The following is a 17,278-nucleotide window of genomic DNA, read 5'->3' on the forward strand; positions in this document are numbered from 1 at the left end:
TAAATCATTTCTAGAAAAGTAAATCATTTTCCAGAAATCATTTTCCGAAAAATATTTTACTGGCAAACAAACGGAGCCTTAGTGTCCGCCCAAAAACATTGTCTTCAAATGGTCATCACAAGATTTGTTCTTAAGATTTCGCCATAAAGGCATTTCTTTTCAAAGATAGCCACAGAGGTTTCCCTTTCAAAGTCTCGCCACGAAGGCATCCTTTTAACAAAGTTTGCCATAAGGCATTCATTTAACTGAAATAGCCACAAAGACACCCTTTTAATAGAGATTGCCACAAGGGCTTCCTTTAACAAAGATTGCCACAAAGGCTTCCTTTTAATAGAGATTGTCATAAAGACGTCTTTTCAGAGATAGCCACAAAGGCTCATTTTTACGAAAATTGGTGTTTTTGACGATAGGGATTCGCCTAACTCATCGTCGTGAGGTTTGTCCCTCATTGTCTAGTACTCACCTAACCGTCATTTAAATATTTTCCATGTGATGTCATAGCACAGTCATGGTCTTACACTATATGATCTTCAGAGCACCATGAACTTTTCCTTTTAGAGATTCGTGTTTTTAGTCCCGACAGATCCCTTCATACGGCTCTAGAGACAAACACAAACACTTCGTGAAAATTCATACTTCATAGACTCATTCACATCTGACTTGTTTGTACTTGAAAAATTCATACTTGACAGACTCATTGACCTTAGAGATCATTTCCATATTCCATAGGAATCATTTATGCAAGTTCATCATCATAGAACCATCACATCATATATTCTTAACTTATTTTCATAGAAAGTTCTGCATGCATAATACATTTGCAAGATTTAGCTTAGGGACTCACCTAACTTGCATCTTTAACAGCTCTAAACACCAGATAAATGCTAAGACGTGTACGAGAATACATATATTTACATAGCAACTCTTATGCCTTAATCCATCATTTGTCCTTAGTCATTATATTAGAGCGTAGCTGGTATCTTAACTAATCACACTTGGCGCGTCATGACTTCTTGGCGACGACCCTATTATCCGAGTTTCCTTAATATATTTCTAGACTTGTTTTTCCTAATGATTTATTCTTTTCTAATCTAATCTAAGGTAGTTTCTTGCCATAGTCCAATATTGGTTACGCGTCCACTTAACACGCTAGGAGCATCAATGGGTTGAAGTAACACTTAGTTTACTTATTAAGTTCAGAACTCGCCCAAATGCCGGGCGTTATCCTACTTTTAAGAAAATCTTGTTCAAACATCGTGGTCTCAGAGTTAGCTTTGAGGAGTACCTCACCTTTCTTCTAGTCCTATTATCTCAAGAAAAGGAAGAGAAAAAATATTTTCTTCTTAACCTATCTTAAACACTTAACTTAACCCAAGTTTTTATTGAAACTTTTTAAATATTACATCAACCATTGGGTGGTCTTATCCAAATATACAATTTCCAAGAAAATTAATTAAGTACCTATCTTTGGTCCTTAACTATCTCGACTCTCGTATGGTTGGTTCCTAACTATTGTTCCTTCCATCTTGATTGATTTAGAGCCAACCTTATTGGATACTCTACACTACTAATGTAAACTCGCATCATAATGATCGTTTCCCTTATCCATAATGGAGTTTGCCCATTTTATGTGCCATCAAAGCTTTTAATTTATAATGTTAATCTTTTTCAAATTTTCAATTTCTCTTTTCTTTGGAAAAAATCAATTTCTAAACTTTATAATTTTTTAGTTGAACTTTGTATATTTTTAAATTTTAGACATATATTTTTTGAATTTTTTAAATTTAGAGTTTTAAAAAAAAAATTTATGAAAAATTTTATAGAATATTTATTTTTGTAAATTTAATTTATTTTTTCAATTTTCTAAAATTTAAATACCTTTTTTAATTTCTTAAAAATTGAAATTTTTATATATTATTTTGACTATATATTTTAAAATTTTATAAAAAAATATTTTTAAAACTTTTAAAAGTATTTATATATTATATATGATTTTTTTGTACGTTTTTAATCAATATAATATTTATTATTAAAAAAAAAAAAGACTAACGTAGTGCGATGTAATAATGTGACATGATAGTCTTAATTTTTTTAACACTTGGATAATAAAGGATAATTTAAGCATCAAACTAAGATGAAAAAATGTTGAAGTAGCGAAGTGAATAATCATGGATTGATCGGGTGCCAAATTCAGCATTAAGCTATTGTTTTTCTTTTTTTATTTATAATTTATGATTATACAAATCCCGTGAAAGTGAATGGCTGGTGAACTGCAAGCCACGTCAAAGGTAGCAAAAAGATTCATCCACGTCATCCATAACGATAAACTGATAAAACGGATATAATGAATAACAGAGATTTAGATAGAAGCCGCTAATCAACCAATCCATTTTCATTTTCTCTACAGTTATGGCTCCATCTTTGCTTTACTTTAACACTGCAGCAGCTGTTGCTGTGGCCTCTGCAAAAGCTGCTGAAAACGACAACGTAAGTAGAGTTCAACTCCTGGACAAGACAAGGAACTCTCGGGTCCTTGTCCTGGGTGGAACTGGTCGGGTTGGAGGATCTACTGCCACTGCTCTTTCCAAGCTTTGCCCGGATCTTCGTATTGTCGTCGGTGGTAGGAATAGGTTAGAGTGCCAAAACCTAGTTTTGTAATTGTTTGGTTGACGAGAAAATGGAAGGAAATTGAGGTGAAAAAAAGAAATGAAGTTTTTTTTTTTTCTCTTTCTATTTTGCTGTCTTTTGGTATCGATCTGGATTGCAAAATTCTGGAATTTTGGTTTATGCTAGCTCAGTGAAGGCAATTTTTTTAATAGATATTTTGTTCCAATTCGGCTTGGTAAAATATAAACAAAAAACCTATCAGTTGTTTGGTATTTGTACTGTCTTTTGTTATGCAATTCCTCAATTTTCTTAGTTAAGATGTTGAGTGTTGGAGTTTATGTGATGACTAGGGAAAAAGGTGCTGCCATGGTGGCTACGCTAGGAAAGAATTCCGAGTTTGCGGAAGTCAATATTAACAACAAAGATTCATTGGAAGCAGCTTTGAGTGGTGAAGCCTCTTTATGAGACTATCTATATAATTTCTTTTCTGTATCTATGTCATTTCTGGATGTTGTCGAACAAATTTGAAGAAATTTATCTGGAAAAGGTTCTAGCATACTCAAAACATAGTGAGAATGGATTTTTTTCTGCAGATGTGGATCTTGTAGTTCATGCTGCGGGACCTTTTCAACAGTCACAGAAGTGTACTGTCTTGGAAGCAGCCATAGAGACCCAGGTGAGGCAAAGGTAATTCTTATGTATGAATTTCTTCTCTATTTCAGTGCCCTGTGTTTTTTTTATGTGATACATAATGTTTTATTGTATGGTTTAGTACAAAGCGGATATGATAACTCGGAAATTGTTCTTGTTTATCTTAACAGACTGCATATCTCGACGTTTGCGATGATACAAACTATGCATTCCGTGCAAAATCGTTCAAGGGTAGAGCAGTTGATGCAAATATTCCAGCCATAACTACTGGAGGAGTCTATCCTGGAGTGAGCAATGGTATGGAAATTCTTTCTATTTGTTCCACAACTTAAGAGCAGAGAACTTGCTGGTATGTAACTTTCAGTAAATAGGGCTACATTAGTTAGTGACTAGCTAAAGCCTTATTGCATTGCTCACTAAACTTCTATCTTAATCCCAAAGAATATTGATGGTTTTGATATGACAGTGATGGCAGCGGAGCTTGTTCGTGCTGCAAGAAGCGAAAGCAAGACAGAACCAGAGAGGTTAAGGTAATTACACCTTGCTAATGCTTATATGAAGTCCAAAAGTATATCTTCTTCAAAATCTATTTTCATTTTATTACATGTTATATGAATGTACATTCTCAGGTTCTCCTACTACACGGCAGGCAGTGGCGGTGCTGGGCCAACTATATTAGCCACTAGTTTTTTACTGCTTGGCGAGGAAGTTGTTGCATATAATAAAGGTGAGTACTGAGAAAATTTTTAAAAAAATTTAATCTTTTTTACATAGTTTGAAGTTCTCATCATTTCTGTATAGGATGCATAACGCGATTTAAGTATTATTTGATCAGGACAAAAAATCAAATTAAAGCCCTTTACCGGAATGCTCAATGTAGACTTCGGAAAAGGCATTGGAAAGAGAGATGTTTATTTGTTGTAAGTTCTTTTAAGAAAGTCTTCTTCTCTTCTTACTTGGGTAAAACTTTCTTGCATAAATCTGAATCATTAGTACATTGAATTAGTCATTTCTACTCTAATGGCATTTTAATAATCTCTATACTTGTCTTCAAGTCCTGAACAAGTCTAGTATTGTGTTATGCGCCTTGGCGTAAGATCTAGTCACAGGTCTAGACGAGAAAATATCATTACTTCGACCTATGGTTACTCAAAGGCAGATTCGTCTTTGACTGAACCCCCTTCCCAAACTAACGTTTGTGATAAAAAATAAACCCCCATTTTATTTCATATTGGCAGCCTTTTTATAGGCTGTTAATTACAAAGGAAAATCCTAATCTAATTCCTAATTTAAAGTCCTAATATAATTCCTAATTTAAAGTTTATAAGGAAATAAAAAACCTAGTAAAACTAAAACTCCCAAAGAAATTAAATAAATGTAGAATTCTAATTCCTATTCCTCCGTTGATATTGTTTTCCAATGAAAACATCTATATCATTACTCCCCCTCTCGGAGTTGAGCTTGTCCTCAAGCTCAAATTCAGGATAAGCTGCTCGAAAATTATCAATTGGTTCCCAAGTGGCATCTTCTTGAGGGCATCCTGCCCATTGCACTAATAGTTCCCGTCGACCCCGATTAAGCCTGGTATTAATAATAGCTTGTGGAGTAGGCAAGGCTTTGCCATCATATACTAAGGGCAAGTCTCCGACCGCATCTGGTTGAGGTCCCTTGTATTCTTTGAGGAAAGAAACATGAAATACATTATGTATTCTGCTGCCTGTAGGTAATTCAAGCTGATAGGCCACTGATCCTATTTTGTTCAAGACTTTAAAAGGACCAAAATATTTTGGCAATAACTTGTGATGCTTCTGTTTAGTTATCGTCAATTGTCGATACTGTTGAAACCGTAACCAAACCCAATCCCCGACTTTAAAATTCAACTCTCTGTGCCCCAAATCATAAGTGGCTTTCATTCGTTGCTGAGCTTGCAAGAGTCTATCCCGAGCATTGTGTAAAAGTGCATCCCTATCTTGTAGAGCCTTATCCACAACTTCAATCCTTGTAGAACCAGCTGAATAGGAGAGAAGTCGAGGTGGATCCCTACTGTATACTAATTGGAAGGGAGTGGCCTTTAGGGCAGTGTGATATGAGGTGTTGTAGCAATACTCAGCCCATGGAACCCAATCGACCTACTGTCGTGGACTATCACTAGAGAGGCATCGTAGGTACATTTCTATTGTTCGGTTAACTACCTCTTCTGACCATCAGATTGGGGATGGTATGCTGAGGAAAAAGCGAGCTTAGAACCACTTTGACGAAATAATTCCTTCCAAAACAGGCTGAGGAAAACTTTATCACGGTCTGAAACTATGGATTCAGGCAAGCCATGAAGTCGGAATACCTCTGCAAAAAAGACGGTAGCAACAGATATAGCAGTAAATGGATGGGACAAAGGTAAAAAATGAGCGTACTTCGACAGTCTGTCCACAACCACCATAAGTACCGATTTCCCTTTTACTTTGGGTAGACCCTCCACGAAATCCATAGAAATATCAGCCCAAACATGTTGTGGTATTGGAAGAGGTTGAAGTAAACCTGCGGGCTGTAAATTTTTCCATTTGTGGCGTTGGCATACTAAACAGTGTTGCACAAATTCTGATGTTGCAAGCTTCATTCCTTTCCAAAAAAAATCTTGGCGAAGACGATGCAATAATTCCCCTTCATGTGCCATAGTATGTATGGAGGAGATAAGAGTGGGAATAATTGGTGAGGTAGGTAAAAGGTACAACCTCCCTTTGAAGAAAATCAACCCATCTTGTGCAACCCAATCGGGCCCCAACTCTCATTGTAGAATTCTTTGCTGGAGTTGTGATAATTCTGGGGAAGCTTCTATTTCTCGTCTGATGGCTTTAAGAATTTCAACTTGAGGGAATGAAACAGTCATGAGGTGTGGTAAGTCTTCGTCTTTTCTAGATAAAGCATCTGCAGCCCTGTTCAACTTCCCTGCTTTATATTCCATTCGAAAATCAAACCCCATTAGCTTGCTGATCCAATGTTGTTGTGGAGATGTCGTAAGTCGTTGGTCTAACAAATACTTAAGACTGAAGTGATCAGTACGGATGAGGAAATGCCTTCCCCAAAGATAGGGTCGCCAATGAGTCACTGCCTTTGCCAAACCAATTAATTCACGTTCGTAGGCAGCCAACTTAAGGTGTCGATCTGCAATCTTGCAACTGAAAAAGGCAATGGGGTGTCCCTTTTGCTGTAGTACAGCTCCAAACCCGCTGTCCGAAGCATCACATTCAACCACAAATTCCTCCGCAAAGTTGGGTAATTGCAAAACTGGGGCTGCTGAAAGAGAAGTTTTTAATTGGGTGAAAGCAACATCAGCTTCCTTAGTCCAGTTGAAGGCATTTTTCTTTAGAAGAGATGTTAAGGGTGCAGCCACTTGTCCATAATTCTTGATGAATTTTCTGTAATATCCTGCCAACCCAAGAAAGCCTCGTAGAGCCTTGGTAGTTTTAGGAGTTGGCCAATCGGTGACATCTTTAATTTTAGTGTGATCAACCTCGACCCCTTCACCATGGATGACATGACCGAGGTAGGTTACCTGAGACTCTCCAAAGAAACACTTGGATTTCTTTAAGAACAACATATTATCCCGCAAGAGTTCAAAAACTAATCTTACATGATGCATATGTTCAGTCCATGTTTTGCTATAAATTAATATGTCATCAAAGAAGACTAAAACAAACTTACGCAAGTAAGGGCGAAAAATGTCATTCATCAAACTCTGAAATGTGGAAGGGGCATTGGTAAGCCCGAATGGCATGACAAGAAACTCAAAGTGTCCATGGTGGGTTCGGAAGGCTGTCTTTTCCACATCAATAGTTGCCATTCTAATTTGAAAATATCCCGATCGTAAATCCAATTTTGTAAAATATTTTGCCCCATGAAGTTCGTCCAACAATTCATCCACGACATGAATCGGATATTTGTCTTTAACAGTGCAAGCATTAAGCTCTCGATAATCGATGCAAAAACGCCATGACCCGTCATGCTTCTTTACTAATAGTACTGGAGAAGAGAATGGTGATCTACTGGGTCGAATGATTCCTTGTTGTAACATTTGGTCACACTGCTTCTCAATCTCATCCTTTTGAAAATGTGGATATCGATAAGGCCTGACTACAATTGGTCCCGTTCCTGGTTTGAGAGTTATACGATGGTTACATTTGCGGTTAGGAGGTAACCCAAACGGTTCTTGGAATAAATGCGCAAATTCTACCAGTAGCTTATCTAATACTATATTAGTTAAATCCTGTCCCTGTATCAAGCTGAGTTGTGGAACTTCCTTTGGGTGCTGCCCTTGCCAGAGTATCTTCTTCTTGTTTACTGCAAATTGCATAATTAAGGAGCTGAAATCCCATAAAATTGGACCAAGGGTACACAACCATTTAACCTCCAAAATCATATCAAACCCTTCTAATGGTATTGTATAAAAATCAGCTTGAAAGTTGTCATTGGCCACAACGAACTGTACTGATTTACAAATGCTAATGCTAGGAACCCGTTCTCCGTTTGCCACACATACTTGCAACCCCCTTTTCTTTTGTATTTTCAGTCCCAATCTTGGCACTAGACCTTCGCGTAGAAAGTTATGTGTACTGCCTGAATCAACGAGAACTAACACTGTTTTTCCTGACACCTTTGCTGGTAGTTGCATAGTAGATGAATTGCAAGTTCCTCTAATGGCATGTAAGGAAATTTCAAGATCATCTACCTCATCATCTTGCTCATCTTCAATATTTGGTACTTCTATCCAAAATAGTCTTTTACATTTGTGCCCCATGGAGTAAGACTCGTCACAATTATAACACAATCCCTTAGCCCTTCTCTCTGCCATCTCTGCTCGTGTCAATCTTTTGATAAATGGTGCGGAAGAACCTATTTTGCTGTTATTCCCCATTGGTTTCGTTGTTTGTCTTTCTCCCTTTGCAAAGCTCTTAGTTGTTGGAATAATGGAATTGTTGCCAGTGTTTTGGGAAGCTGACCAGTTTAGATTGGTTTGAGATAACATCTTGGAAGAGACTTTTTGTTTCCGTTCCAAAGCTCGAGCCATATTCATTGCAACTCCAAGGTTTCCCGGTTGTTACATCTCGATATCAATTCTAAGTTCCTCTACTAATCCGGCAGTAAAAAGGTTTACTTGTTGTCGAGGTTTAAGATCAGTAGTCCTAGCCAGTAGTGATTGAAATTGACGTTGATATTCTTCTACCGTCCCAGTTTGTCTCAAGTTTGCAAGTTCCCCCAAGGGGTTATTACTCATAGGTGGCCCAAACCTGACATGACAACACTCTCTAAAACGCTCCCAATCCAAATTTGCCTCCTCTTTCTCGATTTGATCAAACCACAATTGTGCTTCTCCTAAGAGATGGAATGAAGCTAAGCCGACTTTGTCTTCTTCGTTGGTCCGCTGATTGCCAAAAAATTTTCGCATCTTTTTAACCATCCTAAAGGATCACCAACACCATCATAAGTGGGAAATTCCATCTTGGAGTATCTTGGCACCATGCCCCCACCGTGTTGTGAATCTAAATTTCTTTTCTTGCCTCCACTGCTGCCTTGTTCTTCATTATTTTTTTCTAAATTCTCTTTCGTTGTCTTTTGGACTGAAAGAGATAAAATATCCATCTGCTCCTCTAATGCTTGTTGCCTTGTAGCCATTTGTTCCATAAATGCCTCCAGCTTAGCTGTCAAAGTTTTTTCGTCACCCATGACAACTGACTCCGATACCAAGTTGTTATGCGCCTTGGCGTAAGATCTAGTCACAGGTCTAGACGAGAAAGTATCCTTGCTTCGACCTATGGTTACTCAAAGGCAGATTCGTCTTTGACTGAACCCCCTTCCCAAACTAACGTTTGTGATAAAAAATAAACCCCCCTTTTATTTCATATTGGCAGCCTTTTTATAGGCTGCTAATTACAAAAGGAAAATCCTAATCTAATTCCTAATTTAAAGTCCTAATAGAATTCCTAATTTAAAGTTTATAAGGAAATAAAAAACCTAGTAAAACTAAAACTCCCAAAGAAATTAAATAAATGTAGAATTCTAATTCCTATTCCTCCGTTGATATTGTTTTCCAATGAAAACATCTATATCATATTGTTCCGTAGGATTTTATCTTCCGGCTCTGCCCGAGTACCTGAAGGGACAGAGTAGGAGCGCCTCATAGAGTGCCTGGAAAGGCAAACCATGCGTGATTGTGCATGGCTGGACTCAAACCCCTGCCCTACAGGGCATTTATGGGTGAGACTGCCAAGTCCAAAAACCTGTCAAGAAAAATGCTGGCATGCAATATGTCAAGTTTCAAATGACATTTTCTTGGCAATTTATATCTACTTTTGAATATAGATTTTTTTCTTTTTTCATTTTTCTTTTTTGTTCTCGGTGCTAACTGCTTAGTTCACATCGAATGTTGTTCGGTGTAGTTGTTCAGCACCTATCTAGCGGCCTTGTTTCCATTAGAACAACAAACACTGAATTATTTTTGCAGGAACTTACCTGAGGTACGGAGTGCTCATGAGGTCTTAGAAGTACCAACTGTCAGTGCTCGATTTGGAACTGCACCTTTCTTCTGGAATTGGGGAATGGAAGCCATGACAAATCTTCTTCCTGCGGTATGCTCTCATATTATATGACATGGTTAATACTATCCTTGATAATGAGCCGCACTTTTCCGGCTTAGAGAGTGGCACAATGTATAAATTAATGAATATCAGCAATAAGAATTCTGAGGTCCCAACTCCCAATCACGCTTTGAATTCTTAGAGAAAGTGATAACAACTTGGCTGATGTTCACCAGTGATAATCGGTCAACTATTGGTTCAGATAAGATGTTAAAGGGCGGCAGCAATGTGTAGCTTTCCAGGCTTTAACTTCAACTTTTGTACCAGACAATTAACAACGAAGTCAGAATTTAGTAGTTATGTTTTCATCTCCTTTAAACAAATGCATCCCATTATTATCAAGTAAATGTTGCAGGAATTTCTGAGAGACAGAAGCAAAGTCCAACAGTTGGTTGAATGGTTTGATCCACTAGTCCGAGCAGTTGATGGAATTGCCGGTGAGCGAGTTTCGATGAGGGTATGATACTAAAACTGAGCAAACTTTAACGGATAGTATTCCAGTAGTGGTTTTATGCTACTCGATTATATGTGAATCAAGTATTTTCTGTTAAACTTTTCCTAGGTTGATCTGGAATGCACAAATGAACGGAGTACACTTGCTTTGTTTAGTCACAGGAGACTCTCTGTGTATGTAGAAAGCTTCTAGAAACAAGTAACTTTGTTCAATAAAGCCTCTGCCCTTAAAATCCCTTCAACATGTAACTTGTAGAAGGCATCAAGTTTAATTCATTCGCAGAATGGTTTTATTCGATGTCACAAAATAGATATGAAGAATATCGAATTCCGTTTATTTCAGGGCAGTGGGAAACGCCACAGCTGCTTTTGCAGTAGCAATTCTTGAGGGAAGCACGCAACCTGGTGTTTGGTTCCCAGAAGAGGTACACAAAAAAACTAAATATCTATGTTACCATGACTCAAAACTGAGTGTCGGATTGTAGCCCTAATACCTGACATATGTGTAATGGGTGACATAGATGCACTTTAAGTTTATATTTAAAATGTTACTAAAAATGTTACTTCAAAATGTTTATATAGCCTGAAGGTATTGCAGTTGAGGCTAGAGAAGAGCTGCTCAAGCGAGCTGCAGAAGGAGCAATAGCATTTGTGATGAATAAGTAAGTCCAAGAAGTTAAAATCTCTCTCGACCCATCTTCCCGTCACACTCTTTCTCTAACTGAAGTTTTTGGTCCGCAGGCCACCCTGGATGGTTGAAACAGACCCAAAAGAGCTTGGATTAGGAATATATGTATGAGAATATGAGAAGGCTCGGAACTTAGTCGCGTGCTAGCCTGCCTTTTTTCTGGTGAATTTTTGGTTTGGATGAATTGTTGATCCTTGTGACTAAGGTCATGTCAGATGCTGGAAATTACATATGATTTGAGGGACTTGAGCTTGGTCATTTTTGAAAGGAACCATTTACTTTACAGTCTTCGATTCTTGGTTGAATCGAACCCATCTGAAAATCTTAACCCTACTGTAATTTTTGTTGTTAAAAATGTTGAGGATGTTCTTTGGAATACAGCTGAGGTGATCAAAACATGTACCCAGTATCATCTATTTCTTGATTCATTAAAAGAAATTTTATGTTTTCTATTTCACATGTTTGTTACTGCAGGACATGTGAAACGAAGGAAACTGAAAAGGTTGGGTCAGGCGATAGATGTTATACCATAGGATCAATACAATCTGAGTAGGAAAAGACTTCATGCCCTATAATAATAATGTCATTTCCTTTAAAATCATTTTTGTCACACATTGCATTTTAAAAATAAAAAATTTGAATTTGAAAGTGATATTATTGAAAATTTTACCAAAATTTTTTAATATAATAACAATTCTTATAATAAAATTTGAAAGCGATATTATTCGAAAAATCATTTTTATTTTACACATTGCATTTTTTGGGTACAAAATAATTTTATAGATTTGACAACAAATATAAAATAAATTTTATAAATTTAAATTCAAAAATAATTTAAAAATATCAAGATTTCTCGAATACGTCATATATATCTCAAAAATTGATTTGAGAATAAATATAAAAAAATCTAAAATCTAAAATTTTAGAAAAGAACAAATTTTAAAACTTCGAAAGAAAAAATTTAAGCCACGACGTGTTGAGCAACCAACCTCAACAATTGCCCAGCATTCACACTTCAACCTCAACAGTTTTTTTGTTCCTAGATATGAATGCAATATTTTATTTTTTGAAATATGAATGTAATAGTTTTTAAATATATATTTTTTTCTTTCACAAATTTATTTAATTAAATATATATTTTTAGTAGAAAAAAGAGAATACACTAATTAATTAGTCAAAGCAAGAAAAAACCACACCAAAACAATTATCATGAAGGAATCGTAAAATAGTATTCGACGAAGATCGGTGAACATGCAATGCAAGTGAAGCCAAAAAAGACATAAAAATATAATTAGAACCATTTTAATAAAATATACAAATATTAGTGGCTAAATTTATCATTGAGCCAATCTAAAATGTGTCTTATCTTTTAAACATTATACATATATACTTATTTAATATTGTGTACAGTAAATCTTTGAATAGTAAATATTTAAAGTGAATATTAAGATAATATATATCAAAGGTGATTTGTATTGAAATAAATACGTAATTATAAATAAAAACAATTACTTTCTTTTGGCCATAAAAAAAATTACTTAGTGAATATTTAAAGTAAATATTAAGATACATTATTACTTAGTAGTGGCTATTCATTTTAAATATATATTTTAACTAAAAAAATCCTTTTATTACTTATAATTCTAGTTTTAATTGTGAATTTTAGGTAAATATGTTATGACTTAGAAAGTTTATATATTTAATTCTAAAGATTTTTTTTTGGTAAATTAATTCAAAATTTAAACTAAATTGTTCTACCAAATTAATAAATTCATATGATTAGCATGGAAGATATACAAAATATTGATGAAGAATTTTTTGGAATCATAGTTTAAGTCAAAATTTGAAATTAATGGCACATTTATATAAAGTTGTTTGATTTTTAAATTTTCTTATATATAGGTTGCTTGATTAATATGATTTCCTTGGATTATATTCTATCATTTCTTAGTGAATGTCATGATTTGTGATTGAATCTTAACTTAATTAGCATGAATATTGTTGTTTATGCAGGAGATCGTGTGTTTGAGTGTATTGAAGCGCATAATCATCCTATTTATAGGTTGAGTAGCTCTCAGCATTAGATTAAGAAAAGGCTATGGGTAATCTCTTTCAATTTTTTATTATTTTAATTTTAATTTTTTTATAATATATTTAATTTATTCATGGCACTAACTTTTTTTTTTAATTGAAAATGGAAAATAAGATTGCTTGAATCCAAACTGTTATCCTTTCAACTCAGTAAGTATGCTGCATTATTATTTAATATATTTTTCCAACATGGGTATTTGATATGATGATCAAATATCTGGAAAAACTTATAAAAAGAATTGTTTGTGTTGGCTGTATGTGATTTAGGTGCAGGAGCAATAGGCGTATGCAATGGAAGAATTGCCAATAATTTGCCCACTGAAGAAGAAAATGAGAATCTATGATCCAGATGAGGCAACTCACCAGGCTCTTAGAGAAATAAACATAGAACTCATCCTAGATGCTCCAAATGAGGACCTTCAATCCTTGGTCGTTGCCTCAACTACAAATGAGTGGGTTCAAAAGAACATAGGAGCCTTCTCACCCGCCGTTAAGTTTCGATACATTGCCGTCGGAAATGAAGTGAAGCCGACTGATGCAGCAGCGCTATATTTCTCCCCGCAATGCAAAACATTTACAATGCTTCGGTGTCTGCAAACTTAGATCAAATTAAGGTTTCTACATCAGTTGATACATCTTTGTTGGGAAATTCGTATCCTTTTTCAGCCGGATCTTTTAGTGCTAATGCAACAACTTACATTGCACCAATCATCAGTTTCTTGGCAAGCACTGGGGCACCTCTTCTGGCGAATATTTACCCTGCCTACATCAGTGACCCGAAAACCATCGACCCTAAAACCATCGACCTTAACTATGCTTTGCTTATGGCTCAAGCAACCATAGTACGAGATGGCACATTGGAGTATCGAAACTTTTTCGATGCCACATTGGATTCCTTGTAATCTGCTGTTGAGGATGCCGGCAGTGTCAATACGGAGATTGTTGTATCGGAGGCAGGTTGGCCATCTGCTGGAGAGACGGCTGCTACAATTTGCAATGCAAGCACTTACTATCACAATTTGGTGAATCATGTTAATGGTGGAACTCCCAAGAGGCTTGGAAAACCTATAGAAACTTATCTGTCCGCAATGTTCGATGAAAATGAGAAGGGTCCGGCTGAAACCGAACGCCATTTCGGCCGCTTCTACCCTAACAAGCAGCCCATGTATAATTTTAGTTTCAGCTAATTGGAGAAGGGAAAGCTGTAGACAAGTAATAAATGTTAGCAAAGATAGTTGAAATTTTATATGAAGTTCAAGTGGTATTATGTCTTGATGAGGTTTACTAAGTTTTAGAAATCTAAAATTTGCTATTATTATCACGGGTAGCCTTTAAAAACACACTATAAATACATTGAAAACAAAGGATACACTAAACGTTAGAGCTATGAGTATGTAATTAATTGTTAGGGTTGTGATCCCTTGACCTTTCCCCCAACAATGCATTATATTCTTCTCTGAGGGTGTTGTATGTGTGGGTGAGGTTATGGAAAGCTTGGTTCTTCTCATCCAGGTTATCATTCTTCTTCTTCTTCATTTGCAGGCGAAGCTTGAGAGCTTGGATTTGTGTGTTGAGGTGTTGGATCTTTTGTGTTTTCTCCTCATGCACTTTCTGAAGTGTTTCCAACTCCGATACCGCTTGAGCTTGAGCTTTTAACAGCACAAAACAACGCCTTTTAGTATATATGAGTGTAAAGTGAAAGAAAAATAAAAAGAAAGTGGTACCTGGAGGATTATTGCAGGAGCTGTTACTGCGACCTTCCATGATGTTTACAGATTCCTGAACAAAATATTTTTAGCAATCAACTAAATTAAATCCAAGATAAAACTGGATGGTATGAAATCCTGAAAGGTTTACATATGTATTTCCTATTTCAGTTTGTTCTGTGAAGGCATTATAAGCCATTTGTCCACATATGCCAGAATTACACTAGTCTCTTTCCACAATCTTCCATTCTTTTTTAGATATGAGTCGACTTTGAATCTCTTGACCCTACTACGTCTCTATTTCATCAAATTTTCTCTCGTCAGAATTATGAGTGCTCTATTTTGCATCAATGGAAGTATGAGCTAAGTCCGCTGACGCATGTCGCCAACGTGTCAACATGTGGGCTCAAAATTTTTTATTTTTTCTTAAAAAAAAAAAACTGGTCATCCAATTGCCATCTTTACTTGGTAGCCTCCATTTGAATTTTTTTTTACACAATTTAGAGATCATAAACTTTTAAATTGGATGATATTATTCATTTAAATGCGCTGCAGTGGGATATGGAGGATTATGTTCTTAATTAACGTTGGAATATATATACAACTTCTTAATTAAAAAAACAAAAAAGAAATATCGGATTAAACATAGAAACTTGATGGTATCGAAGTTTATGTTTTATAGAAAAACTTAAGAAGCAGCAGTTAATACATACATGCAATGTAAATCTAGTGGCAAAGCCTTCTAGGAATCGCAAGAGGTAACTGGTAAGTAAAAGTGTAAAACAATGGTTGATAAACTAACCTTTTAGAGTAGTGTGGATATATCCATGAAAGTGCAGATTGTTGTGTATCTTTTATTTGTTGGGGTAACAATGGAACAACTTTTACGATACTTAAATATGTGAAACTGAAACTTGGAAAGGTCAACACCGACACATGACAAAAGCAAGAGCTTGGAAGTTCAAACAAAAGGCAAAAAGGTGTGATGAGATGAGCGCATCTTCTTTTTTTATGGAAACAATATATTGAAAGCCATATAGATTTTGACACACAGATATGCTGAGCCCAAGGACTGTAAAACCCAAACACACGTCCAACACCTTCCACTTTTGATTGAAGGAATCATCATGAAAATTAAAATAATCAAATTTAAAAATAACTAAAATGTTCATATTTGTAAAATAAAAAATAAAAAATAAAAAATAAAAATATTTATATTTATATTTATAAAAGTGATGGATAAAGAATCGATACCATCATCATCGTTATAATAATTGTTGATGCACAAATTAATCTAATAGCTAAAAATGGATTATAAAATGGCCTAAAATTGGGTTAAAAGAAAATATATATATATAATTAAAAACAATTTTTAATTAAAAATCCCAAATTAATTAAGGAAAAGGAAACAGATCCATTTTTATTGGGCTTTAAATTGGATTGATTTTCGTATTTTGATGGATTCGTCAATTTTTCTATTCAAGTTATAAGTTAATCGCTTGACTAATCCAATTATAGTTCATCATCAGCTCCAGCTTCTTTCCATTACTCCCCTTTCTGAACAAAACAATCGCCAAACCATCAGTGCTTGGGGTGAGCAATCAAGTCATTGCACAAGGCAATCTTTTAATCTCTAATATGCTACGTGACTCGAATTTCAGCTTGAAGTTTGGGTATGGCTCGATTGTGCGTCAAGTCAAGAAATTAGATGATCAACCATCCTCTAACTAAAAACTGCGAGGTTACTCGATGGACTTGCTGTAATGGGCACTTTAAGAGCCAGACACAGTTGCAGATTCCTTTTCTTCCTCCTCTCCTTGTTGATCAGCATGATCTGTGGATGCTTGCTCTCCCTAGAGCCATTTAGGAGAGAACTTAAGCTCAACAACAGTTCTCTCAAGGTGTTCAGTGGTTCAGACAAGTTTAGGATTTTGCTTTAAAAGGATAAGTCTAGGATTCAAAAGTCCCAAAATGAACCAAAACATACCTAATTTTTCAATTATAACAAATTCACATGAAAATATGCTCAAGACATAAAAATCCACATAATGGCTTAGGTACATATCTAGAAGTGTGCATGGGCCGGGCTGGGCCCAAACAAAAATTTTAGGCCCATTCTTTAGGCCCAACCCCGGCCTGACCCGAAATATGGGCCTAAAAATTTCTTCAAACTCGACCCGAAATAAAATTGTTAAGCCCAAGTCCGGCCCGACCCATATTAATTTTTTTAGCTTATTTCATTAAATAAAAAATTTTAAAATATAATAAATTAAATATATTTAAAAACATAAAAATAAAATATTAAAACAAGAAACAAATAAAAATGAGATAAACAATTCTTTAAAGAGTACACAAATTAAAAATATAATAAAAAGTGGTTATATCAAAATTGAAAATAAAATGTAAATATGATTAAAAATAAAAAATATATATATTTAGTTATAATTCGAGCC

The 17,278-nt window shown here is 35.4% G+C and overlaps 1 protein-coding gene and 1 pseudogene across 4 annotated transcripts; both read left to right on the forward strand.

Annotated features, from left to right (window-relative positions):
* Positions 1 to 2,350: 2,350 nt before the first annotated feature.
* On the forward strand, positions 2,351 to 11,480 carry LOC107955858 (uncharacterized). Of its 4 annotated transcripts, XM_016891647.2 has the most exons (13): positions 2,351 to 2,630; positions 2,958 to 3,055; positions 3,201 to 3,283; positions 3,429 to 3,555; positions 3,725 to 3,788; positions 3,888 to 3,985; positions 4,094 to 4,178; positions 9,755 to 9,878; positions 10,243 to 10,344; positions 10,450 to 10,514; positions 10,684 to 10,765; positions 10,923 to 11,002; positions 11,082 to 11,480. In XM_016891647.2, the coding sequence occupies exons 1-13, from the start codon at positions 2,410 to 2,412 to the stop codon at positions 11,137 to 11,139; spliced, it is 1,287 nt and encodes a 428-aa protein (XP_016747136.2). In that variant the 5' UTR covers positions 2,351 to 2,409; the 3' UTR covers positions 11,140 to 11,480. The 4 variants fall into 4 exon arrangements, 3 of the variants coding, with proteins under 3 accessions (XP_016747136.2, XP_040973778.1, XP_040973779.1); XM_041117844.1 differs by lacking the exon at positions 11,082 to 11,480 and having other exon boundaries at positions 2,359 to 2,630; positions 10,689 to 10,765; positions 10,923 to 11,006; XR_005930576.1 differs by lacking the exons at positions 10,923 to 11,002; positions 11,082 to 11,480 and having other exon boundaries at positions 2,359 to 2,630; positions 10,450 to 10,585; positions 10,684 to 10,760.
* A 1,934-nt stretch (positions 11,481 to 13,414) lies between these two features.
* LOC107956502 (glucan endo-1,3-beta-glucosidase-like) lies at positions 13,415 to 14,768 on the forward strand (annotated as a pseudogene).
* Positions 14,769 to 17,278: the final 2,510 nt, after the last annotated feature.

This window comes from Gossypium hirsutum, chromosome A07, assembly GCF_007990345.1.
Source record: "Gossypium hirsutum isolate 1008001.06 chromosome A07, Gossypium_hirsutum_v2.1, whole genome shotgun sequence".
NCBI lineage: Eukaryota > Viridiplantae > Streptophyta > Magnoliopsida > Malvales > Malvaceae > Gossypium > Gossypium hirsutum.